This window comes from Cygnus atratus, chromosome 17 (assembly GCF_013377495.2).
Source record: "Cygnus atratus isolate AKBS03 ecotype Queensland, Australia chromosome 17, CAtr_DNAZoo_HiC_assembly, whole genome shotgun sequence".
NCBI classification, from domain to species: Eukaryota; Metazoa; Chordata; class Aves; order Anseriformes; family Anatidae; genus Cygnus; species Cygnus atratus.
Genome location: NC_066378.1, coordinates 13,023,719 through 13,050,972, shown reverse-complemented (window position 1 = coordinate 13,050,972; position 27,254 = coordinate 13,023,719). Strand labels below are relative to the sequence as shown.

Sequence of the window (27,254 nt, the reverse complement as noted above, 5' to 3'; positions counted from 1 at the left end):
AATGCAGCGCCGCTCGCCGCCAGGCCCCGCCCGCGGTTACATCCGGGCACCTGGCGGCTAAGGGGAGGGGGCGGGGCCGGGCGCCTCGCTGCTGAGGGAGGCTGCGTCGCGGTGAGGAGCTGCTGAGGGGAGCGGCGGCGGCCCGGGCGCACGGAGATGGCGGTGAGGGGCCGCTGGGCGCCGGGGAGCGGCGGAGGGAGCCGAAACGGGGGCTGCGGTGGGCCGGGAGGGGAGAGCACTGCGGGATCGGGAGGGTGTGAGCGGGGGAGCCGTGTGCGCGGAGAGACAAAATGGCGCCCGGCGGCTCCCCGCCGCCATGATGGGCCGCGGGCAGGGGGGGGCCACTCTCCCCCTTTGCTTCTCGCCCCGCTTCCAGAAGTTTCTGTCTCGTCTCTCAGGGCTTGGAGAGAAGCGGAGAGGTCCCGTGGCCTCAGTCTTGTCGTTTCCAGGCTGGGAAAGGGGCGCTGGGGTTGTAGGAGAGGGCTCTTCTCCAGGGCGCAGGCTTCGAGCCAGCTGAGGGAAGGATCCGGCGGTTGGGCCGTGCTTGGTTCTCGTTGATGCAGCCCCCCCCTTTCCTCTTACTTTTCTTTGTGGTTGCTCACAGGCCCGCTATCTTTACCGTCTTGTTGAGGTTAGTGGTTAATTAGTTGCATCTGTGGCCCTTTTTTTATGGTTAACGTTGTTGGGAAACTTCTCTGCTGGAGTTATCTTTGCTCAGAGTCCAAAAAGAATCACCACCCTTCGTACACGGGCTGAGGGTTTAGTTTTGTTCCTGGTTAAAAATTGTTGGGCTTCATATAAGGCTGCTGCAGAAGTAGTTCTCTAAAAGTGATGCAAATAATTTTTTTTCAAAAGGTGCCTAATTCTCTCGAGTGTGCAGAAGAACTAGTCTCTTAACATGGTAAAACCTTTTTATGTGGACTTTTAAGTAGCTTTTGGTGTTGAATCTGCTATTGTAAATCCTTGTTTTGAAACTTGACCAGTAGCATAACAGAACTTTTGGAGAAAACTTACTCTCATCGTGGAAAAGACGGTTTCTCAGTTTACATAGTTCGTTAAGAATAGGCTTTTTTTTTTCTGTAAAAAAGGCTTGAAGACTAATTATGGACTTTTTGCTTTGTATCTAAATTGCAAGCGTTATCTTTGAGGTTCTTCTGCAGTACTAGGTGAGATGTAAATCCTGAGCCCATGGCCAATCCACCAGTAATTTAAGAACTGAAAATAGTTCCACTGAAGTCTGTCAGATTTTTCTTGCTTTCTAAGGCTGAGAGAGCACGAGGGCATTAATGAACAGCAGTGTGTATAGGTAACGGGACTAGGAAAATGTGACAGTGTCCTCAATTCAGTTGGTTACCACATTTAACTTAGAGAGTTAGCTGGTATTTTCCTTATCCTGCGCAAGTAACTTCGAAATCTTGTTTAATATAGATCTCAAAGTTTCTTTGAAACTTCTATGAACTGAGTCTTTTGGAAACCTTAGGTTAAAAAGAGGAGGGACTGAGCAGAAGGGGAAGAAATGTGGAGAAGCATTTGATAGATGAGGAATGCTGGGGATCGTGATGGCTAAGATCAGAAATCAGGGAGTTGGTTCCTGCTGTTTCAGGATAGTGGGTGGAGTATTAGTATTCAGAATGGTCACTGAGACAGTAGTTAAAGTTACGCTGCAGATGCAGTCTGAAGTGTTTAGTGCTCCAGATGTTGGTCTGGTTTGAACTAGATATGGCATACTATGTGAAACAAGAGGTAAAGATCTGCTTTCTCTCTAACTTTTAGAGATTCTGTTACGTTCTAAAGGATGTACAGATAAATCTCTGTACATCTGCAAATTAATAAAGAATTGGGCAGACTGAACGGTAGTAGCTGAAATATAAATCTATAGATTTGTATTTCATAATGTGCTGTAGCGTGTTACTAAGAAAGTACCATTAATACGCTTGTTTTAACCACAATGATCAAGAGATCTAATCTAGTACTCATAGTATCTGTTGTGGTTTAAGAAAAATCAGCAGCCTTATTTTCACAGTAATAAAAAAGTAATGAAAACTAGGGTTCAAAGTGTATTTTTACTGAAAGCTCATGGAAAAAAAGTAAAGCACATTCTAACGTAATGAGAGAGCAAAATGTTTGCTGTATATTAGTTCTGTAATAAAGTTTTGAAAAATCAGTCTGTATGCAGTTACACAGTTTGCTGCAAGTCTGTCCAGCTCTTGCCTAACTAATAATGGGATGGCTACTCACAGGCTTGTCTTCACAGAAAATAACTTTGTGTGTCATCCAAGGAAGTACTAAGTAAATAATTATTTATTGTTTTGAAATCTGAAGTTTTTGATTCTTAATCATTCTGTTTTCATGTGTAGGGCAGTGATACAGAACGAGAGGCAGTAGCCCCAGAAAAGTCCTCTCCAGAAAGAGAGAAGAAAAAGGAACAATCAGATGCCTCTAGTTCTCCCAGAACATCAAAGCATCATTATTCAAGATCCCGCTCACGGTCAAGGGAAAGAAGACGGAAATCAGGTATGGTCTTCATATAAGCAAAGATACTTAATAAAGTTCTGTTTGTTTGTTTTGTTTTTTTTACTTTGATATAATTAAATTGTATATGCTTGTAGAACTGAAATGTCTTTAAAGCTGTTTCATAGACAACTCCAGTAACTTGATAAAACGGGAAAAAAGTAGAATGCAAAATCAAAATAAGTAGCTTTAAATACATTATATTTAAACTTTTTTTCAATTTAAATGGTAGAAACGTTAAGGACTTACATTATTAGTCTTCAGAGGATCTGATGGGGAGGCTAATAATAAAAATAGTTCCAGGAAAAAACAAACGTACTACTCTGTCTTTATTTTAATTAGGTTTGGTTAGTAAGAGATACTTTTGCATGGTTCGTAACAAAAACAAAGCTAACTGTCTGAAAAAATACAATGTGACTAGAATATAGCAAACTTATTTTTTGCTGTCAGAGCTTAAACAAATGTGAAGAATGAATTGTTCATGGTTAGAGTTCACGTTCTGCAGTAGATATTCAAATAATACCATTTGTGTTTTAAGTCTCCATTCTTGGCTTTGTGTAGTGGAATAACTAAAAGAAACTGAAAGATCAGTCAGCTGATCTCCTCTTTAGCTTAGTAAATGATAATAAATATCTCCTTCTCCAGATGCTGAAGGAAGAAAACACAGAAGCCGGAGCAGAAGCAAAGAGGTAATTAACACTTTGTAGTGATTAGGTAATTGTACAATACAGCTTTAAAAGTACCTTGTAGTAATGCACATATGTGTAAACCTATGTAAATGACTTTTATGGTAAGTACAAGAAATTGGAAACTCTAAGCTTAAAAATGGATATGGAGATCCTTTCATAGTGAAGCATGATTGCAGCCATCATGTTGACAAGGTAATAGTTTTATAGAAAATCGCTTTCAGAAACTAGTAACTTAATTTATTTTTTATTTCTTTCTATTTTTTTGTGGAAACAGCCAAGTGAAAGGATTCATGTGGAGAAGTAGAATGGTGTTCTTGATGACTTTCACAGAGCTTCCATTAACCAAAAGCCTTCGGTGGCTTTAATCCTGGCCAATGTTCAGGACTTCCAATAATACATATCAATCTACTTAAATACATTAAAAACAATTACCCACCTGACTGAGCTCTGTCTATTGCATCTATTAATTGTAAAGACTGTCATAGCTTGACAAACAAGCTAGATCAGCTGGAAACATGACAGTAGCAGCAAAATTTCAGAAGGCTGTCTTTCTTTTTTTTCATAATATATATATATATATAAATAAGGCAGTGGAAGAGACAGCATCGGTAATGTTTTGGAAATAACTGGCTTACACACCAGAGAAGAGATGAAATGAACAATCCAGGAACATCAAAATAGAAAGGAAGCTTAAGCCATGTGGGGCAATAGCAGGCTGGGTCAGATGAGGGACTTCTAACTTTAACCTGGGTCAGGAACTTTTTCCCCAATTCCAATGGAAGCTCTGTTTTTTTCTTTAAAAAAAAAAAAAAAAGGAAAGAGGAAAAGGAAAAATAATCTAGGAGAATTTTTGTGAAATTGAATATATTGTTTAGCTCACATGATAACATTTCTATAATAAATCATACTCAGCGTGCTAATGCGCGAAGAGACTGAACTGAAGACGCTGCAGACTCAGATAGCAAAATTATAAGCCTACTTCATGATAAGGTAACTATTAGTCATTCAAACTCATATTTCCCTTAAAAGTATCTTAAATCCGTTATGGGATATAATGGTGTTTATTACTAAGTGTGTGCCTGGAAGACTGATTGAAAAAAAAAAAAAACACAAGTGGTTTTCATGTTCAGGAAAAAAAATTCCTTGCTTAAAATTGTCCAGTGTTCTTACCATTCTGTTACATCTAATTGTAATGTATTTAGCATTTTCTATATTTCACTGTGAGCATATTATGAACTGTCCCATGGTAGATTTACTGTTTTTGTTAATTTGCAAGATCAAGATCATTGTCTGTTGACTTAATACTGAATATTGATAATTCTCTTTGATATATATATACCAGAACAGCTACCTATATAAATGCATATTTAAAATTAATGTACAAGTAATATCTTAAACTATTCAACTGTGTTTTTATGTACCAAGTAATTCTTGAAGGAGTTAAAATACTGTAAAAGCAGGAAAAAGTATCTTAACACATCACAAATATACATGAATTATAATTGAATATATTTAGAACCTGATATACGTTAATAAGGAGTTAAAAATGTTTGAATAAGTGGGTATAAGCTAGTTACAGCATCTCCTCCTGACATGTTTGTTTTGACACAGGGTTATGCTTATGGACAGATTTTAAGAGTATTTAACATAAAATAGATTTAGATAAGCAAAAAAAAAGAACTGAGTTTTAGTCAAAAATGGTTATATCATAGAATTTTGACTTGAAGCAAAATATTGTTAAGTATAGGACTTAAGTGGGCTATGCTAGAAAGAGTACAAAATAAACTGGGTATATTAAGAAAAGGTGTTGATGTCATGACTTAGTCTCTAAGGAAAACACTGGCAAAAATCAGGCCTGTCCTTGCTAAGTATTTTTAGCATTGCAGCTATAAAAAGGAATCTTTTTTTAAGAGACACTGCAGGAAGAAATTGCGGTATGGTGGAGCAGCAAATCTTTAATTTAAATCTACTGTGGGAGGTACTGGAGTAACGCATGTTGGTTTTAAATACTAAAAATGGGATCAACCATATAACTTCCTATTTTGCTTTTTACAAACTGTTGGAAGTTACTGACTGAAGAGAGTTTTGCTCTAAAAACCAATTATCTACTGATGCATAGAGGAGTATTTTAGTTCCAAAAGCAAAATAGTCTATGTCTGCAACTGTGTGAACGGATTTTAATGATTCTTTCTACATGGTAGACTTAGACAAATACTTAAATGTTAACTAGAAATGTGATTGTGTATATATGCATATCCGTAAGTTGTCAGATAGGCACATACTATGTGTTTGGAATTTAGGACAAAGACTGAGAATGACAGTTGTTTTTGTTATAATGCTGTGAACTCTCATGGAAGCTGTGTAAAGATACCTTGATGGGTGTCTTCAAAACTCCTTTAGACAGTGGGGAGGAGGGAAAATGGGGACAAATGATAGTGTGCATTTGCAACATTGGGTAGATGGTGGCATTAGGTAAAGTAGCCCATCACTCTTGATTGAGTCACACTCCTAAGGTTACTAATGTTGCATCACAACTTATCATTTTTTATCTTCTGATACCCATACTAACTCTCTTTGTTGCACTATTTTCCTGAAAGAACCAACTTCTTCTTAAAACAGGCAAGAAGACACGAATCCAAAGAGAAGTCCTCCAAGAAGCACAAATCTGAAGACCACAATGACAAAGAACATTCTTCTGACAAGGGCAGAGATAGCCTAAACTCATCTGAAAATGGTGAGGATAGACATAAACGCAAAGAGAGAAAATCGTCCAGGGGGAGGAGTCATTCAAGATCCAGGTCTCGTGAAAGGTAAATTGTTTTATACGATTATTTTTTCTTTAAAAAAAACCAAACACATTCACAAAAACAGTGTTTGGAATTTGGGTTGACTTTGATGTACAACTGAATTTTGTTGCTGACCTAATTTAACTCTGAAGTATCAGTTTATATTGTATGTTCCAGATTTGATTGGATAGTGCATTTGCTACTTGTTTTTTCCAGATGACTTCTGAGTAAAGCTACTGAGTATCTCTAAGTTTTTTGTATAGGTGATGTCGATGTTAGCCCATGTTTGTAACTTACAAACAGATTATAGAAAATTTATCAGTGGAGCATATGATATGTTCCCTATTGGTGTTGACAGGAAAGAAGTGCAGGTGTGCACTTTAGTGAACAAATAAAAATAGCTGTGTTGATCAGTATGATAGTTTACTTAAACTCTGCATAAGTCACATGTCAGTGGTGGCTGATGGTAGTGTTTCATTCCTTTCTCATTTCATCTCCTAGTTCTAAGCTCTTTCAGGCATGAACTTTTCCATGTGATATTTGCAGTCCACCCTACATTGCCTGATGCATTTTGGCCTGTGGTGACAAACTTGAATGTAAGTCCATAACTAAAATCTGAATTTAAACATGAGGAATTTGGGACCTCTGTTTCAGACGTCATCGTAGTAGAAGTCGTGATAGGAAAAAATCCCGATCTCGCAGCAGAGAGAGAAAGCGCCGTGTAAGATCTCGTTCAAGATCACGATCTAGACACAGACATAGAAGTAGAAGCAGAAGCAGAACTAGGAGTAGAAGCAGGTAAGTGTTAACGTGTACGTACGCGTAGTGGTGATGGTTAAATAGTCTGTGGGGTGCTGTTGTATAAAGGAATGCTGGGTTTGGCCAGTTAACGCCTATTCAGTATAACTTTTTTTTATCCCCTTAACTGTATTAACACAGTGTGTTAAGCGCTGGGTAGTGCATCTGTTGATGGAAACAGTTGTGCTAGACAGGTTACGTGTGTCAGGTTCTCAGCTTTTCATAGCATGTTTTCATGTTAGCAATTAGAAAAGCTTAATTGGTTACTTTGTGGGTATTGTCTAAAACCCACAAAAAAGCTGGCTGATAATTTAGAAGGAAAGTAAATAATGTTTTGGGTGGTATGATTACCACAGTTCAAGCTCTTTGGGCTTCTTGTGTCAGAGCTGAATTTACCATCTTAAATTAGGAATATTTATGTAGAGAAAAAAACAGTAAGATGCAACTGACACTTTCATGTATTTTATGTGAGAGTAGTATGATTAGCAGAGACTAATTCTCTCCCTTTGTGTTTATATCATAAAAGGAAAGTGGACCTTCTGAACAGAGTGTTTGCTAATTCTGATCTGTTCAACATTCTGTTTAAATATTTCTAGCACAGGTGTTGTAGTGCTGAGATGAACTGAATCAGATGGACAATTTTTGATCTGTGTACTACTCTTTGTTAGTCATTACCAGCTTTCATGTTGAGCTTTACAAAAAAGAATATTACTACTATTTCTCGCTATTTTGGGTGCTTGCATTTGTTCCTCAGACTTAAATTCCAGAAGCACAGGTTGAAATTATCTGGGTGAACAAATGCTAGCTTATTGTGTGTGTGTGTGTCTCTGACAGAGTTGAGAACAGTGCCTCACCTGGAATATACTGGAGTTGAGGTTTTCCTCCCTGCACAGGAGTTAATGTTTTCCAGCCGATGATTCATTCAGTGTTTTGTTGTGGAGTTCTCAGTCTAATTGCATGTGTCAGTCTATTTGCATGTGTCACATTCTTAATGTCCTGGAGGATTTTCTGAATGAGTAGGTTGGAATATGATATAATGACTGCATTTGGGGACAGCTGTGTATTTTTCCACCCTGCTTGTCTAAAGTAACAACAAGTAGTTAGGATGCAAATTGATGTCCCTTCAAAGCTCCCAAGAAAGTGTTGTCAGTGTTCAGTTCATTTAGTAATATTTTTCACTAGCATATTTTAAATTGCATATTTGAATGGTGAAGATATTGGGTATGACTACTCAATATTACAGTGGACCATTGGAGACTTAAGAATGTAACGCTACAGCATCACTTGAGAAACTGTTAAGAAGACTTATGTTTCTGAAGAACATGTTGAATTACATGGTTTGTGTCGATTTATTTTGGCATGCGCTTTCTACCAAACTTTCAGCTGGGGTGAGTAGAGCTGGGTCTTCAATTGGTATACACACGTTATTTGTGCTTACTGCTACTTAAGCCACCTTTTAGCATGGTGTGTAAGGTTCCAGTTTCCCATTGTTTACAGGTATTATAAATTACGTGCATTTAAAGTTCTTAAAAAGTCACTTTGAACACTTTGTGTAATGGCTCCATGAAAACTTCCTGTCTCAGAACTTTTTTTCCTTTCCCCTTTTTTTTTTTTTAACTTTTGCAGTAGAATTCAAATTACCTGAAACAGAACAGCAGTTGTGGGAAGATGTAGTAAGGGATAGTCATAGCTTAAGAATTTAACTGTGGTAGATAGACTGCAAGAATTCATTTCTTTTAAGTATTGTTTGTTTCTCAGATGCTAGGGAAGGGAGAGTAAATGAGGCATGAGTCTTTAACAGTAGCTAGCTAGAACAGTTAATCATTTCTGGGCTCTGGTGAAGCTGTTGGAAAGATAATTATGGTGCAGACTTCAAGAAAATCTCTTCACAAGCCAGATAAGCAAGATGTGAAAACCTAACTTGTTAAAACTAATAAATTCCCCCTAGTTATGAAATGCAGTTTTGCTGTGTTGCAGTTCGCAGGCTATGACAGTAGCATTTGTAAACAGTAGAGCTTGACCTTCTCACGGTGAATTTTGCATAACCTCAAACTCACGTTACCAAGTGATCTGTCCTCGCTAGCATTTAAAGTAATCTTCTTGTTCTGTGAGCACATACACCCTTTCTTTTGTTGCGTTGCTCTGATTAAATGAAAGATGGAAAACATGACACCATCTGCTTATTTCAAATGAAAATACTTAAATACAAAAGCTCAAATATTTATTTCCTTGATGTTTACCAGTGCAGTAAAGCATCAGACCAAAGACAAGACCAAACTACAATAGTCAGCACGGCAAAAATGAAGGTATCTTTGAAACATGCATTACATCTTATCTCAGGAATGCAGATCTGTCACTTCCCAGTGCCTGAATCTGCATCTTGCCATCTTCTATTAAAAGATAAGTCTTGACTCCTTTGTATTCTACCAGATTTGTCATGTAAACAAGGATCTGTTTTGTGACTTCAGGCTGCATTTCATGATGTTTGTGGATGCTGCACAAATTGCAAACAGAAGAAACTGAATAGTCGAATACCATTTAAAGTGGCTGTACTCAAGTTAGTCATTACCTCAGATGGTTCAGAACATTTAAGTATCAAATTGCAGAAACATCTCATGTGCATCGTAACTTATTGTTGATGGCAAATCTGGTGATTTCTCTTGTAATTCAAGCTTTGTTGGAAATTTCTAGAATTGATGACTTTGTTCAAAACATGAACCAGAGGCTTAAATAAGGAATAAACCTTTATTTCTTGTAGTTATTAATCATACTGGCAAAGAAAAATAACTGCTAATGGTAGTTTGTATATTTTTAGCAGCTGCTGCTTAAAAGAAACTAGATTTATATCCTATAACAGCAACTTATACTTGGGAGGAGAGGTTACTAAATGATAGATGCACTGGATGTTTTGGTGCCGTGATTAAAAATAAGTTTAAGCTGGATTCTTTTCAGTTTGTCAGCCTTCAGATAATGCATGCATCACAGTCCTTTGCACAGGTACTGTCCTTCAGAGCTTTTTTTTTTTTAAAGTGTATAAATAAGCTCTCCCATCTAGTCTGATATCCTCCCTCAAAAAGTAGTGCAAAGAACATTTAGTGACAAGTACAGAGAGGAGGAGAACAGTAATTTCCCTGAGTAGTATTCCAGTTTTTGACTTGGGCCTATTCACAATGCTGATTCCTAACATAATAATAGTGCTGTTAAGTCTTAATTGTTTTAAAGCCTTCTTGAGCCTTGGTCCGTTTTAGTTTTCTTGCAGTTGACATACCACAAGTTACATGACAATTTTGCTTGTCAGGAGTTGGAATGAAAAATCTTACACTAAGTAAAAGGGTAAATGAATACCCAGAATTACATGTTGTTAGATCTTGCAGTTGGAAAAACTCAGTTTTAACTCTGCTTTGTTACAATGCAAGCGTGACTGTTACGCTCTTTTAGTATAATCTCTGTGAAAGCTGTTTATGAGAGCTCTGCAAATTAATCTTTCTACAGTTTTTGAGAGACGTGATTGAATACTTTATGTAATGTTAAGATTTGTATATACACCTTCATTGTTTTAGTAAATGTCTTAAATTTGGTTACAGAGAGCGCAAGAAAAGAATTGAAAAGCCCCGAAGGTTCAGCAGGAGTCATAGCCGGAGTCCAAGTCCACCACCTTTTCGGGGACGAAATACAGCTATGGATGCACAGGAAGCATTAGCAAGGAGGTCAGAAATTGTTACGATTTTAATGAAATGTAGTATAAATATGCTGCTGATGATGACTTTTGCATGTCTAAATACTTCTATACTCATGTATTTATTTCTAGGTTGGAGAGAGCAAAGAAATTGCAAGAACAGAGAGAGAAAGAAATGGTTGAAAAACAGAAGCAACAGGAAATGGCTGCAGGTAACTTATGAATATTATATTAAATTCGGAAGAATAACATGGGTGGAACATAATGCAGGCTTATGTGCTGAGTGCAGCTTGACTTTCCTTTGGTTAATTGTTAAATTGGCCCACCAAGAATGACAAGTAGAAATAGGAAATAAAGGGGAGTGGGGATCAGACAGATGGGGGGGGGGAAAAAAACAACTAGGATTTCTTACTGTCTTACAGTATTGATGACTTGGTATCAAAAATGTTGTGTGTTAGGCTGGTAAACAATTTTGTGATGTCCATTGGACCCTTCCTGTATGTGTCATTGAGCAAAAATTTGAAAGCTGTTACCAGTTCAGGGGTATTTGGAAGCATGAGGTACATTATTCTGACTTTTACTAAAACTATTGGAGAACTGTTTCTTAAAATATAAACACGGCATTTATAAATTATCATGCATTTCTTATTTTCATCTTATTGCTAATGAAGGGAAGTATTTGTCTTTGAAAAAAAAAAGTGTGAACTTACTGTCTGATAGCAAGTTACCGTTCTTGTCTTTAGCAGCTGCAGCCACTGGAGGTTCTGTTATTAATGTTGCTGCTCTTCTGGCATCGGGAACACAAGTAACTCCTCAAATAGCAATGGCAGCTCAAATGGCAGCACTACAAGCAAAAGCACTAGCAGAGACTGGAATAGCTGTGCCTAGCTATTATAACCCAGCAGCAGTGAATCCCATGAAATTTGCTGAACAAGAGAAAAAGCGGAAGATGCTTTGGCAAGGCAAAAAGGAAGGGGTACGGTCTTACTTTCATAAAAACTTGTTTGGAAACATCTTACCAGTAGTTCAGGAATGCTTATTAATATTATTTTCAGTTAAAATGCTTTCATACGAGTTTACCCTATTAAATACATCCAGGGTAAAACTGGGGAAATGAAAGGACTAAGATGACCACACCTTCAGTGACAAGTGGTAGTAGTGACACAAGCCTTAGGAAAACAGCTGATACCATAAGATCCAATTATACCTCAAAAATTTTAATGTCAACTTTATTAGTAAATAAAACTTCACACTAAATACTGAATACAGGCAGTCTCTTCTTACTGAAAAGTGATGGCTAACATTAGACATGCATTTAAAAATAAATTCCATAATTCACTTCAGGCCTGTGTTCTGACAAGGTTCCCAAACTTGATGAAAATGAGTGCATCTGTCCAAGAAAAGATTATACCTCATTTTGAAATCTGTGGTTAAGCAGACTTTCCTCACAAGAAGTTTCTGTGGGGATGCCCCAGGAATGTCAGACATAACATGGAAACATTGTGCCTCCAGCTTTGCTTACAGCTACATAGTGGTTTCATTTTTAATACAGCTCTTCTTTGTTTGCTATTATATTGTGATATTAACAGAAAAGTATGCTAAAAGGTGATGTTTGTTTTAATCTTGTGCAGGATAAATCACAGTCTGCAGAAATATGGGAGAAATTAAATTTTGGAAACAAGGACCAAAACGTCAAGTTCAGAAAACTGATGGGCATTAAGGTAAAGAGTTAAGAATGTATAATTAAACTTATTATTAATTGTAGGATATCAGGTATATCCTTACTTATTAAGGTACTCTCTAAATTAACCTGTTCCTATGTGGTATAAATAAATACTTACAGTATTGCTTATTAAAGTTTACAAGCAACATCTAAATTTAAATTCAGATTTTAGAATTCAGTCGTGTTTCTTGAATGTGTTCAGATCTGTGACAACAGTGGTAATTGTAACCAGTTCAATATTCATAATAGAATGTTCGTATTTTGTAGCTATCTCTGTATAGATAGTTAAATGGAGATTTTTATTTTTGAAGGAGTTAGAAAAAGGACCTTAGTGAAGGAATCTACATGTTTCTTTGTCACTGAGAGCAAAAGCTACGCTGGAATGTTACAGCAGTAAAATCAGATGCTTGAATTCTTATGCTTTTGAAAACAACAAAATTACTAAGAGTTTAGGACAGCTGTAGCATATGAAAAGCACTTCTACAAAGCTAATGTTTATTTTCTTCTATCTGGTTTCTAGAGTGAGGATGAAGCTGGCTGTAGTTCAGTTGATGAAGAGAGTTACAAAACGCTGAAACAACAGGAAGAGGTTTTCAGAAATCTAGATGCACAGTATGAAATGGCAAGATCACAGACGCATACGCAAAGAGGAATGGGATTGGGGTTTACATCTTCAATGCGAGGAATGGATGCAGTTTGAAAACAAGCAATTTTAAAGTTTGGGACTTTGGAAGGTTCTTGTTCAAATGTTGGGTCCTTGTTCACCAAAAAGCTAGCATTCTAGCTTGCATGGGTGTTGCATTGACTTTAATTTATTGATAAATACAATTTTTTTTGTAAATATCAGATCAGTGATACTGGTGTTAGTGTTGTAATCAGGTTATACCCACTTCCATTAAACTTGACAGAACTTTAGAAGGACAGTATTTTTTAGTTAAAGTTCTACTTTTCAAACCAAGCAGCAGATGGGATAAACTCATACATGGATATTTCGTGTCCACTGTCTTGTGTACTTTTGTACTTTAACCTTGTACAGTTATTTTCAATTCTTGAAACATGAAAGAAACATTGTGTAGATGTTATTTAGCAGTCCAGGCCAATAGGCACATAATCCAGCAAAAAAACCCTGGTTAATAATAAAGAAGTTTTTTCTCTAAGGTCTTATTTTATGTTAATTAGTTGTCTTTTGGCCGAATTCTAAGGCACCTATAGGTAAGAGATGTCAGAAAAGTTAGGAGAGGTCAGAAATAGAGCATTTGTTCTGCTTTGCCTGTTTTGAAGTACACTTAGGAGATTAGTGATATGGATCGCAGATCTGGTGATTAATGCTGAACTTATTTTTTTCTGTTCTTTGTTAATTTGGTACTACTTTCCTCTTGGTAAAGAGAAGGGACAAAAAAACAGTGGTGAGAAAGCTAAGGTGCTGGAGCCCTTTCCTAATACTTTATGTACTGCTCAGGGTACTTGAAAGTACTGGGAAGTGTTAATTTTTTTTAAATACTTTATATAATTTTTTTTTGTGTTACGTAAATGCGTGCTGTAAGAATGCCTTAAACTGAGCAAGTTAGATATGCAAGGCATGGTCCAGGGCAGGATGTGTTTCTGCGCCCTGCTCCTGCATTCTTTTCTCTCCACACCTTCCACATAGCCCCCCTTTAAAAAAAAAAAAAAAAAAAGGGGAGGGGGGTTGGTTCGGGGTAGGAAAGCGGGGCCGAAACAAGGGTTCAACACCTCGTTCCAGGTGGCGGAGTCCCCATTTTGGGGAAACCCGCCCTGCGGAGAACTACAGCTTGAAGCGTGCGCTTCGCCGCGGGCACGCAAAGCGAGGGGAGACTACATCTCCCAGTAGGCAAAGCGCTCCGGGCTGGGCGCTGTGGCGGCGGGCTGCCGCCGCTGCATGCCGGGAGTTGTAGTCGTCCGGCCCCGCGCTAGGGCGGCTCCCCCTGCCCTTTGCCCATCGCTCCCGCCAAGCCCCGCCCTTCCTGCTGCGGCTCAAGATGGCGGCTGAGGTGGATTTCGGCGACCGCGAGCTGTTCGAGCAGCTCGAAGGAGAGGACGGGCCGCCGCCGCCTCGCCTCAGCCCGGAGGAGGAGGAAGAGGAGGAGGAGGGACCTGGCGGGGCTCTGGCCGAGCTGCGAGAGCGGCTGCAGGGCTGTGAGGAGACGGTGCGGCGGCTCCGGGCGGAGAATATCCTGACGGGAGCGGCTGGGCCTGCTCCGGGCCGGGGCTCTGCGCCTCCCGAAGGGCGCCGAGGAGGGAGTTCTCACCCGAGTTTTCTGTGGAGTTTTTTCTGATTTTTACCCTCAGGATACTCAGCTCTATACCAGCGGCACTTCCCTTGGCAAAGGAGGTAGTTTTGTTCTTGGAAGGCTGTTAAAGCACTTAGTGCTGGACTCCTTCTTCCTGCTTTTCTAGAGAAAACAAACAGTCGTACGTTCACCTTGAAAATCCATTTTTAACCTAGCTAGAAATAATATGAAACCGTTAATTTGTGACTACTTCATTAAAGGGTTCTTGGGATAGGTCACATAGCTAGCAGGTATGCAGGATAGCAGGTAGGAATCTGAGGTGTTTTCTTCATACTCATTTTATTAGTTATTCATAGTTGTTCATGTAGTTATTTATTTTCTATTTATGAGTGTATTTTACTGTTGACTCTGGTCATGAGTATAGGTATTTTAAAAACAGAACGGTAATCTGACAATTCAGGCATAGTGTCTGTAATGAATTCTTTGGGTTGACACAGCCAGACCATTTTTTTCTTAATTTTCCAAAATTAACTCTATCCTAGCCAAAACCAGGACACCGAATATTTTCTTGCATTTGCATTTTATGGTTTGTTTTTTTTCAGCAACAGGTGGATTTGTAAATAATCCTCTGTGCAGTGAGATGAAAGATTTGTTGTTCTGTGGGATTTTTGTTAGGTGTTTTGTTTAACTCTGCAATAAATTAAGGTGTGGTTGTGTCTTGTGAAGAAAGTAGTGTTCCTTAACAAGAAATTAACATCAGGAACTTAAAAGGAAGCTGAACATTCTGACTCGTCCCAGGTATGTTAATGCTGACTTACAATGCTTTGTATGACTTGTATATGTTTGCAGTAGTGCTACTCTGTGACAGGTAATATTTGTCTGAGCTAACAATGTGTTTTGCAAAATCTCCTGGAAACCTTGTGCCTGTGTCCCCCTCTCTGCTCAGACACTGGGCTCCTAAAATGCTGTTGTCATCCCTGAAAAGTCCTTCAGACCCTAGTATCAAAAACTTAGTCTGTAGTGTTGTAACTTTTTCTATGCATGCCGTTATGATCTGTCTGTTTATGAAACTGATGTGGCCTTTAGGGAAACTGGTTTTTGTAGAGTTTAGCAGTAAGAACAAGTACATTAAAATAGTAAAATAAGAGTATCATTTCGTTGTTTACAAAGCAGTGCCTGGTCATTAAATGACACTATGGGATGGATCTTGCAGCAGTCTACTGCATATTGCTACATGCTGTTAGAAGAAAATTTCTGTAGTTTAGCATTCTGTATTGTTTTTTTCCAACCTCACAACAAGTAGCATGATTTGCTTGGAGTAGGAGGAGGATTTTTGTTTATGAAAACAGAAACTTATTAAAATAATAGAACTTGCATTGGCGAAACATTCCTCTGTCTATGGAATACAGAGTATTTGCTATAATACGATAGAGAGCTTTTCCAGTAAAGCTAATACAGTAACCATTATTTTTTATCTGTTCTGTTCTTCTAGTGGAATTTCAGTGGACAGCTCTAAACTTGATGGACCTCTGTTGCAGATTTTATTTATGAACAATGTCATTTCTAAGTAAGTACTTTTACCTTTTCAAGAAGTCCTGACAGGAAGCCACATCTGTTTTTTTGTTTGGGTATATTAGTGTTTGCCCAAAGGATATGCGTCACATTCAGTAACATAAACCTGGTAAGCTTGCAGGGAATAAAAGATAACAATTAACGATATGACAGGAGGTCTACTGCTTTTACTAGCAATGTGTGTAGCATGAAATGAAGTGTGACTTCCAGGAGCTTGAAGTGAGTCTGAATAACAATTTGAATTTCATGAGTGTTGTTGGTAAATACAGCAAATTAACTTTTCCTGCCTGTGTATTCATTTCTTTTTTTTTATTTTTCCACGCTAACGTAAGGATTTGCTTCCTAATAGGTTACTGCATTTGTGTTGATGGCATTTAGGAGTATGGGAGAGATCACTGCTCCTTTTCTAAATTCTCAAGAAGTCGTAAATGGCAGGTTCTTGAAAAAGATATCTGGTATATGTTTCTGCCTTGCTTATTTCTTCACCGTTTTATAATTCTTCACTCTGTCGCAGGCAGTATCATCAAGAAATTGAAGATTTTGTTTTTAACTTGGTTCAGAAGTATGAAGAGCACAAAGAGGTGAACAAGAAAAAACACACTTCAATGTTAAACCACAGGTACTGTAAAGCTCAAATTATGACTAGGCATTCCTTCTCTTAGGTCTTTATAGTGGTAGCAGTGTAAAAGTTCAAAATTTCAATATTAAGTAGCTGAATTCTAGATGTTTTTTTCTACATAATTGCAAATCAGGTAACCATCAAATAAATGCAGTAGATCATCTTCTTCCAAAAAAAAACCAAAAAAACTTTGTCTATAAAAAAAAACTTCCTTAAAGTCATTTGCATTGAAATTTGTGCATAAGCTTGGTGATAACGTGGTTCAAATAACTGAGAAAAGTTCTTAAGGTACAAGCTAAACGTGTACTCTTCTGATAATGTTTGGCCCAGCTTCATCTTTTTTCTTTTTTTTTTTTTTTTTTTTAATCTCAGAAGCTAAGAGAAAGATACAAAGAAATATGATCTGTATGGTATTTTGGACTGTGGAAAGCATTATCATTAACATAAATATTTCTATCCTACTATTTAACTAATGTGTCATGAAAAAATAGTAGCTGTACTCCATGTTCTGTGCCTCTTATATACTCGATTAATTTAGGAGTTCTTCTCTTACTGTTATTTCTAATTAATTATTTTCATTTTTTTACTTTTTGTCAGCCCTCCAGTGTTCTTTTGGAAGAGGACTATAAAACAGCAAGCTCTAATTCTGTTAAAAAAATTAAGGAAGCTTTTAGTGTAAGTTTTTGACTATATACTCTTCAATGGTAGGTCTTCATTCTACATACTTAATATACACTGCTATTAAATAAGATCTCATCGTTAAATTCCATTTATCTATTTAATAATGGTTAAGTTCACCATGTTTTGGCCATATCAGTGGAAAAAAATGCTGATTTGTACAGAGGTGGGTGTGTATTATTTGTAAATTGTTACAGAGTGGGTGAAAAAGCTGGAAGAATTTCAAGTGGTGTAAATTTTTAGAAATGCTACCAATAATCTGACCTAAATACTGACACCATTCTGACAATTTTCTGAATTTTTTTCTACAGGTTGTAGGAAGTGTTCTGTATTTTACCAATTTTTGTCTCGATAAACTGGGACAGCCTTTATTAAATGAGAATCCACAGCTGACAGAAGGATGGGAAATACCTAAGTATCCTGTTTCCTAAAACAAGGGGTTTTTCTGTTTATCAAAGCCAAAGAATGCCAGTTGGTAAATTGAATTCAAATTCGCTTCAGTACATTGTACATTGCTATCTAAACCATATCAGTTGTTAAGAGATGAAAAATTTTAATGAAGAATTAGTGGATTATTTTTTTCTCAAAATATGTGTGTATTATGATATGATTGGCCGCTGATTTTTAGAATACTTTTGTTTGGGAAGAGTGAATGCTATATATCTGTAAATACATAATGTGAATTTAAAACTTTTCTGGGCCGGTCTGCAATCAGGTTTGGAATGAAAGCTCATTCCAGATATGAATAAGCATTTTTCTTCTATAGGAGAAGAAAAGGGCTCAGCCAACTTGAATATTCTCTAAGGTGATTTTTGCCAAACTTGGGAGCTGGGGGAAAGTCTTCGAAATAAAATTTAATTATGCAATGCTCTTAACTTGCATCCATTTTAAAGTTGGTTCTCTGCTGTGTACAAGAGCTAATGTTTAAAAGGTGTGATTGAAGGAAATACTGGAGAAAATATTTTTTTTTATTGTAGTCAAATGACAAAATGTAATTGATTAAAAATGAGGAAATAGCTTGTTCAAGTAATCTCATCTCCCTAATTTCCTAATATTGCTTCCTCTCCCAAAAGTGTCAGGAGAGGAGAGAGTTTCACTGTTCATTTCTGCGATCAAGAATTGGAATAAAGGTCACTTCCTAGTGTTAAAAAATTATTTGTACCTGAACAAAAATTGGAAATTTATAAGCCAGCTAACCTGGGTTTTCTTGTGCCTGCCTTTGACTGTGTGTGCACTGTGCTATAATTTTACATTTGGAAAGCTGCCTCTGTTGTAATGCATTAGGACAATCCTACTCCAAGTGGTACTTGTACCATCTCCCAACCTCCAAATCAAGGAAATAGGTACCTAACGGGAATTTGTCCTAAAATGAAAAGTTAAGCTTGGCTAAACTCTCATATCTGCCAGCTTTGCTTTGGTATTACTTTTTAAATGTACTTACTGTATCTTTCTTGAGAGCTCCCGCAGACGTTAGGTCTAAATACTGAGTTACATGGTGTATCAGGTACCATGGTTCTAAATAATGGAAGTATTAATTAATGTCAGTTTGACTAGTACCTAGCATCTGCTTTTTTTTTTTTAAAAAAAAAAAACAACTGTTAGAGTCTGGAAACTGCCGTGCCTCTGAACTTTACTGAACCTCCTAAGTCTTTTCCATGCCAGTTCACTTGGGAGCCTCTTCTCTCCTCATAGTTTTCTAGACAAATAGGCAGAGCAGCTGATAAATTGCAGTCAAAAAGCAAACACAAGTAGCATATGACATGACGTGTCTACACCTAGTTGAGAAGTTGTATTTTTGAGACTCTACCAAAATGTATTATTGATAAGATTGATGTAAAGTATATCAAAATCATTAGTGTGATACTTTTGCCTATAAACAAAAGGATTCTAGTTTTAGCAAGTGCTAATAAGGAACAGAATAGATCGTTGGATAGAAACTGGTTAGTAGAAAACAATATGAGCCCATCTTAAAAGTGGATCTAATTTTATAGTTTATACTTCTAAATTATTGACTTTAAGCACCCATCTGTAACTTAATCCAGAAGAGTCAGTATTCTATTCAAAGCACTACTAGGTTACCATTGATACTTTAAATGAGATTGAAATTTTGCTTCATCCAGTAGCAGTTCCTTATTGAAATCTAAAGATATCATCAAGTTTTCAGCCAGATTCTCTCCCTAGATGGACAAGAAATACAAGTAAAACCAAAAAGGTTTGTATTATTCTTAAATATAAAGTTTTGAGCTGAAAAGTTCAGATGTGTACTGTTTGTTCCCATATATGATAAACCATTGAACATACTTGAGCAATGAGTTTAAGTAAACCAGTGCTGAGCTTTGCAGTCAGTGGGTATCTGTGGTTTACTGCCTTTATTTAGGAAGGGCCTGTAATGGATGTGCAAAAACTTTCCAAAGTTGTTTGTGGTCTGTTCTTCTGTTGCTTGACTTTTTAGCGATTGCTTTGTCATCCTTGCACTGGTGTACTATCATTGTTCCTACTATGTTGTAGAACAATTTCCCCATCTGACTCTAGTTTATAGGCTATGAAGGTAGAGGGATCCTAAGAGTTGATTGCATAGCTTTTATGGGAGGGTAAGAAGTAAAGTTAATTGACTTTCCACTTGAAAGCTTGTGTGGTCTTTGTAGCATCTGAAGTCATCGATTTCAGCTGCAACAAGAACCATACAAGCTTTTATCAGGAATTTCAAAGACAAAGGGGAATGTTGACTTCAACTGTGTTTTGTTTAGAAATGCTACCACCTGAAGGGAAGGCAGATTGAAGGGTGTTCTCGTGATATGGAATAGTGATAAAATACTTGAATCATTGTAGAATGTTTGTGTTCAAATACTATGTAAAGATGAAGCAGAAGGTATGCTTTACAGGGAGGGCAGGTGTCACTTTGGATGCTCATTCTTGTGTCACCCTTTCATCTCTGCTTCTGGTTCCCATCCTAATTTGATAAAACACAGGTTCAGTAAAAAGCCTTTCTCTAAAATTTTCTTAGAGATTGGGATCTTCCCTCCTATAACGTTGAAAATATTTTCCATGGTAGGAATTTACAAGGAAAATTAATCTTGAAGGCAGTTGAAATTCCATTTCAGGTTTTCAGTGCACAGTTTCACAATATGTGTAACTTGTTCAAACTGTGGACCAGGATGTTCCAAAGTAGTAGTCATGCTCTTCTATTTGTTTCTACAATGCTGATTCTTGGTTTTGTAAAAACTGTCAGACCTTTGATGATACCAGAATGAAAAGAGAAATGGAGGTGTTGCTGTACCACAATAGTATTAAGTTCAGTGGTTCCTTATCTGTATTCTAGACTTAAAATTATTGTTTTAACATCCTCTTTCCTTCTTCTGGACATATCATCAGCTTTAGTACGCATGTTTTGGTTGGCTTAAATAGTGCAAATAAATGCAATGTTTATATACTTAATCAGAAGCAGAAGTCCATCAGTGAATTGTATCTGTAATATGATGAAAGGAAAAGCTTTTTCACGATTAGGAGAGTAAACTACTGGGTCACGTAGCCCGGGAAGGTTATGCATTCTCCCTTCTTGAAGATTTTCAAGACCTGATTGGATAAAGCCTTTGTCAGCCTGGTCTGATCTCATAGCTGACCTAGCTTTGAGTAGGAACCTGGGTTGTAGACCTCCTGGGGTCCAACCTGAATTATTCTATTACTATTTTATTCCCTCTTAAAGGAATAAATCTCTATTAAATAGAATATAAAAACTTAATTTCTGCTTGGAAGTACTGCTTTTCTGCTATAATTTTAGTTTTTTCTTCTCCACACGCTGTCATGCATTATTTATTTATTACAATGCTGTATTTCTGTTTTCTCAATTCTTGAGTTCTTCTTAGGACCATGAAACAAAATTCTGTTGCTCTCTTTTGAAGATTGATGTTAAGCAGTCCATTTAAGAAAAGCAGAAGACAGCATATGAAATCAACAAGCAGTACTTTTTTTTTCTTTCAAAAGTCTAAGACTAAAAATCCAGTAAAAAAAATTAAGTGCATTTAACATTGAATAATGATCTGGGGGTTTAATAATTTCTTCTCCGTTTTTTAAGCAGGCCAAAACCGCATTGTTTCAATTGTGGCTCTGAAGAGCATCAAATGAAAGACTGTCCAAAGGTAAACTCTATATCAGTATTTAAAAAGACTGCCTCTCTCCAAGAAATGTTTCGGTATAACTGCACCATTAAAAAAAATTAGATGCATTGGTCAGGATGTAGGAATAGTTATCTCTTTTGAATAAATTATACTGTTCATACATCTAAGTTCTAACACGCTAAATCAGAATGTAAGTTATTTTTCATAGCATAATGATTTGAATGTCTCCTTTTATCTAGGGACATTTTTCAGTTTGAATAGTCTTTCCTCCTGTTTGCCATTAGATTAAATGCAAATACTCCTTTTTTTTTTTGTTACGTAGCTTTCATTACAACTGTTGATATAACAGCCATGTGGAGAAAAAAATACGCTTGTTGAGGGCAAGGAGTACCAGTTTTATGTTGGGTGAAGGCAAGCATAAATTGTAAATTGTTCAAACCTAAACTTCCCAATTATATTATCTTTAAGCCACGAAATGCAGCTCGTATAAGTGAGAAGAGAAAGGAGTATATGGAAGCTTGTGGTGAAGCAAGCAATCAGAATTTTCAGCAGCGTTACCATGCAGAAGAAGTAGAAGAGAGGTTTGGAAAATTTAAACCCGGAGTCATTAGGTATCTCTTTTCCTTTCATTAACTGTTGCAATGCTTTTCTGGAATGACTTTTCTTCCTTTGGAATGCCAGATGTTATTCTCCAGAGTCCTATTTAACTGTGGGTATATTATGTTTGAATTTCTTCGCCCAATAAAATTTTATTCAACAAATTGCACATTTTTCAAATCATAACTCTTACCGCTAATTTAATAATCCTGACCTTTGCCATGACCTTTTCCCTGAGGTAGGGAGACAAATTCTACCCTTTGGCTGTTCAAATTATTTTCACAAGGAGAATTGCAAGTACTCTAGGTTCCTGATAAACTAAAAATACATGTAAGAATCTGAACATTTTGAGTTTGGAGTGCCTCTTGCTCTCTTTTTCTCTCTATTCAAAATATTAAAAAAAAGGTCATAATTTGGCCATAGCAGTCTCTACAGAAATCATCAATAAATTTAGAATTGCATTAAGTTCCACCTTTCCTGTCCTGATAGCTACAGTTAAGGCAATGAACCAGATGTAATAAGTCAGGAGCTAAGTTTTCAGAGTAGCATCGCTTCTCATAGAACGTTTAACCATATGAGAAATGGGTGTGTTACACGTTTTGTTTGACATCAGAGTTTTGTTTTTATTTCTGGGAATGACTGACAAAATAGTTTGAGCTAAATTATTTCAACTTGGTAATTCAAAATTCAACAGGATATGGACTTTCTTTTGTCAAAACTCAGTTATGGACTTTTTTTTTTTTTTAAACTCAGTGGGGAACTTCAAGATGCGCTTGGTGTCACAGCTAAGAGTCTTCCTCCATTTATATATCGCATGCGGCAGCTGGGTTATCCACCAGGTTGGCTCAAAGAGGCTGAAATGGAGTACTCAGGACTTGCACTTTATGATGGTAAAGGTAAGGAATGTGTTTGGGAATGCGTTTTTCAATATGGGGGCTATATACTTGCTGCATTCCTGTCAGAAGACGAAGTACCTAGTTTGTAAACCATCGTCTTCCTTATGGAAGAGTGAAAAAGTTGTAAATCATGTTTTCTACAGTCATATAAAAAATACTCCGCTTTCATCTAGCTGTGCTGTAGCAGTGAAACAGCTCCTTCTATAATGATTGAGTGGATGAAGAAACTTTGTCAGTGTATTTTCACTCTTTAATCAACCCTTGATACAAGTCTAAGAAGCCTACCAGCAGGCAAAGAACATCTTTTTGAAAACCCAATTTACTGAGTAATTTACCAAGTTTTTATTAATGACCAACATTATGCCAAATCTCAGAGAACAGTCCTGATGCCAATTTCTGAGGCTAGTAATGTTAGATAAAGGTTAGTAATATTATGAATACCCAATCAGGTTTATGGGGTAGCTTCTCGCATGTATCTGATAGGTTTGGTCTCTGTTACTGCCTCTGTGGATTTCAAAGCCTTCTATTAATACTTGTATTCAAAAAAAAAAACCCATGGGTTCTTAATCCTGTAGATTTCGTCAGTAATATTAATTAGCATCAATAATAATTGCACTTTGTTACAGATGATGATGGAACAGAAAATGAAGGATCTCGTCAACCAAAACGTGTCACTTACGATGTCTCTAAGTTGATAAACTATCCAGGCTTTAATATCTCCACTCCAAGTGGGATCCCAGATGTAAGTGACTGTCCCCTGCTTTCTGAACAGCGTGCTGAGTAACAGTCATTGCAGTTAGTACTTTGGTTTGCCAAAAGTTCCTATTTGAGTTCTATTTACCTCTGCTAAATGAGGTTTATGACAAGAAGATGAATTTGTCTTGGCTTTTTAATGTCTTAGCATTTCTGTTAAGTTTTTCCTGTCATGTTTTTAGCCAATGATATGCAACATTCAGTCTTATTTCTCTTTTTTATTGTTGTAGGAATGGCAGATATTTGGTTCCATTCCCATGCAGCCATCTCAACAGAAGGAGGTTTTTGCTAACTACCTTACTAATTTTCATGCGGTAAATATATTTTAATATTATTCACTTAAAAAAAAAAAAAGTCTCGTATTTAGTGAAGCCAATGATTCTCTTTGTCTTCATTTAGACTTTCTTATTGAAACTACCAGGTGTGAAATCCTGATGCTTTTGTTAGTTTTACAGTAACACTGTAGTGATTTTTTTCACTACAGTGAACCAGTCAGATAGTCAGTATCTTGGCTTATCTGTTCTAACAAAAAAAGAGCTTCATGTTTAGAGTAAATTCAGTTTTTTCAGTGTTTATAGGCAGATCACAGTTGTGCAGTATTTTTAAAACGGTTGTGAGAAAAAGGAGCTGTAAACTTTTACAGCCTAAAAATGGTCTTAGTTCCAGACTTCCCTAATAAGAGAAGAACTTACTTGCTGTAGACATGATGTACAGTAATTTTAATATAGTGACTTGAGAAAACACGATCTTTTCCTTTGCCACGTAAACCTAAACAAAACTGCAGTTCTGTTCAGTTGCATTAAATTTCTCAAACTTCAGTGTCTAGTTTACAAAGTCAAATAATTGTAGAATTACAAAATTGCTTTAAACCCATTCTTATAGCTGGACATACTACATTGCATAATCTAATTCTAATTTCTTCTATTTTCCTGGATAACTTCCTTTTAGCCAAGTCCAAAATCTAGCAATAAAAGGCCTGCATCTAAGTCAAGTTCTCATCATTCGAAACGACTAAAAGAAGACAACCTGGAAGTAACGGTAGCTGACATGGACCTAGATTCTGGTATAGTAATTCTGCTTTTTTTTTCTTCCCTAGTTTCAATTTTTATTTTCAAAGCAACTTCTCTGAATTGAAATGTTAGCATTGATAACGAGAAATCAATGTTCTAGTATTTTTATGGTGATGTTTAAGGTAACTGCTAGCAGTGTCCTACTATTGTTGCATTTGGGCCTTTCAAGAACGAGCATTTTCTTTTGCTGTGATTGTCACATCTCGTATTACCAACCAGGAGATTTCAGATGTGCTCAAAGAAATTTGAATGTTGAATTACCAATTTTGGTCTGTCTACTTCTGGTGTATCCCAAAGAAAGTTCTGTTCTAAAGACCTCGAAATCATAAAATATTTGGATGAAATACTGTAGGAAGTTTCAAACTCACAACTTCTTAAAAAAAAAAAAAAAAAAAAGTCAAATTCAAAGGAGGACTTGGTGTTCTTTTAATGTTAGAATAAATAGAGAAACTCCTAGCTTTGCTTTTGGATTTCCTATGAATGAGGGAGGGTACTTCAGTGTGTTTTAAGTTTGGGAAAGAGTTTGTTGAATGAATTCAGGAGGCTTTTTATGTTTTGTTGTTTTTTCCTTGAATGGCTGGGAGTTAAAATACCAAAACAGGTAGTTTCAGTGGACGTTGAAACCTTCAAAAGGTTTATTCTGTCTCAGCTGAAAACCAGGTATGAGATTATATTAGTGTGCTAGTTATTCAGAGTATTGGCACACTTGAATCGTGCCCTAGTCAGGTTTCAGATTCTAATAGCTGTTTTTTAATCTGTTCCCAGATGTGGAAGCGTCTCAAAGATCTCAAGCTCATAACAGTTTTGAGTTCCAACCTCCACTGCCACCTGGACCTCCACTGATTTCAACTCCTCCTCCTTTACCACAAGGCACGCCTCCACTTACTCCACAAAGTCTTACACCAACTCAACCTCCAACACTCACCCACCCTCCTCTTCCTAAGACTACTCCACCACTGAATCCTTCCAGTGATGTTGTTCCTCAACCAAAAATAGTGGATTCAACCATGGATGAAGATACTTTAACCTTGGAAGAGCTAGAGGAACAGCAGCGATTAATTTGGGCAGCACTAGAGCAGGCAGAAAGCACAAACAGTGACTCTGATATCCCTGTTGATACACCTTTAACTGGAAATTCTGTTACCTCGTCACCGTCTAGGAACGAAATAGATCTTGTTGCAGAAGTAAGATCATCTGAAAAGATGGTTACAGTGGAAACTAAGCTTTCCAGTATCAGCGAACAGGTATCAGAAAATGAATATTCTTTAACTGGTCTTAATCCAGAAGGTAATTTACTTAATTTAAAGGAAAATCCTGATAATTCAGACTCTGAAGGCATGCTGGATAACACCATACCTGCTCCCAACTGTGAAGTTAACAATGGAGAAAATACAGCTGGTAATAAGGTGGTGACAAGCACTGAATCATCTGCAAAAAACTCAAGTCCTGTTCCTGATATGAGCAAGTTTGCTGTAGGTATAACGCCATTTGAATTTGAAAATATGGCAGAATCAACAGGTGTGTATCTTCGAATAAGAAGCGTGTTAAAGAACTCCCCAAGAAACCAGCAAAAGAAAAAGACTTGATTTTAACTGGTCTTCCTTTGTTTCATTATGTCCAAATTCCTGCACCCTTTTCTCTACTCCTTCAGTTTTACAAACTCAGATAACCTTCCTCATCCTTTTGTAGGAGGGAGAATATCTTAACAAATACAGCTCTGCCCCGTTCTTCCGTGAAACTGAAGTTAATGCAGGACTTCCGCCTTGACCAGGACCAATGCGACCAGAAAATACACAAGAATTTTCCCAAATTGCATCCTTCCACTAAGAAATAACAGGACTATAGATTTGTTAAGAACAATTTTCTTGCCAATACATGAAACTCTAAAAAGAGGAATTTGTTGTTTTGCTGTCCATTACTTTGGCTAAGAATTATATTGTCCTTGAGTTTCAGGTGGATTGGTGACTTTTTTTTATATCTGTTCTTTGTATAATAATCTATACTTTATAGATTTTGCTAATTATCCTGTAGATAAGTTTAATATATTCAGAATGTTTTTAAGAAGTGCTAATGTTAAGATTTCCCACATCAAAATCTTGGAAATTGGATGAAAATGATCAGGGATTACCAGCATTATCTTCACCATTTCAAGTATTTTTATAAGTTTTTATTTATGTGGGTCGGTTTTAATTACCACTGTATCTTTTGTAACATCCTTCTTCATGTAAACTTGCTGTACATACGTGTTCATTTTTATGTACAGAGGTTTAATAAATGAGCTTTTATAAAGATTTTTTTTAATTGGAGTCCTAAAGCATTAAACTGCTGATTTTTGGAAATGAGCTGCTCAAGACAATTAGGAAAAAGAAGCTGATTAAAATGAGGGTGGATGGAGTTGATTATTTTAGGAAAGGTCACTACTGTTGGGTTCAAGTTTTTATAAACAAGAAGCTGTTAAAACGATTTTAGCTACTTAAAATAGAACTTGCCCATACCACTCAGTTCTCATTATCTGAAGAACT

At 36.9% G+C, this 27,254-nt stretch overlaps 2 protein-coding genes across 7 annotated transcripts; both read left to right on the top strand.

The window, feature by feature from the left end:
* Positions 1-44: 44 nt before the first annotated feature.
* On the top strand, positions 45-13,340 carry RSRC2 (arginine and serine rich coiled-coil 2). Of its 6 annotated transcripts, none has more exons than XM_035565641.2 (11): positions 62-162; positions 856-901; positions 2,358-2,514; positions 3,157-3,200; positions 5,820-6,010; positions 6,641-6,784; positions 10,369-10,491; positions 10,593-10,672; positions 11,204-11,436; positions 12,092-12,181; positions 12,704-13,340. In XM_035565641.2, the coding sequence occupies exons 2-11, from the start codon at positions 899-901 to the stop codon at positions 12,881-12,883; spliced, it is 1,245 nt and encodes a 414-aa protein (XP_035421534.1). In that variant the 5' UTR covers positions 62-162; positions 856-898; the 3' UTR covers positions 12,884-13,340. The 6 variants fall into 6 exon arrangements, with proteins under 6 accessions (XP_035421535.1, XP_035421533.1, XP_050570196.1 ...); XM_050714238.1 differs by having other exon boundaries at positions 67-162; positions 5,798-6,010; XM_035565642.2 differs by lacking the exon at positions 856-901 and having other exon boundaries at positions 45-162; positions 11,207-11,436.
* A 521-nt stretch (positions 13,341-13,861) lies between these two features.
* ZCCHC8 (zinc finger CCHC-type containing 8) lies at positions 13,862-27,031 on the top strand. The gene is given in 15 exon segments (XM_050714236.1): positions 13,862-14,372; positions 15,190-15,230; positions 15,925-15,999; positions 16,519-16,574; positions 16,577-16,623; positions 17,221-17,298; positions 17,613-17,716; positions 19,448-19,513; positions 21,377-21,437; positions 21,885-22,027; positions 22,767-22,909; positions 23,536-23,651; positions 23,893-23,976; positions 24,611-24,725; positions 25,498-27,031. Coding segments are annotated over 15 exon segments (2,142 nt in total). The 5' UTR covers positions 13,862-14,180; the 3' UTR covers positions 26,319-27,031.
* Positions 27,032-27,254: the final 223 nt, after the last annotated feature.

Excerpts from the sequence above, each read along its gene's own strand:
- RSRC2 (XM_035565640.2), top strand. Across the intron at positions 6,011-6,640 it reads AGATCCAGGTCTCGTGAAAG|ACGTCATCGTAGTAGAAGTC; the intron begins GTAAATTGTTTT and ends CCTCTGTTTCAG. Across the intron at positions 11,437-12,091 it reads GGCAAGGCAAAAAGGAAGGG|GATAAATCACAGTCTGCAGA; the intron begins GTACGGTCTTAC and ends AATCTTGTGCAG.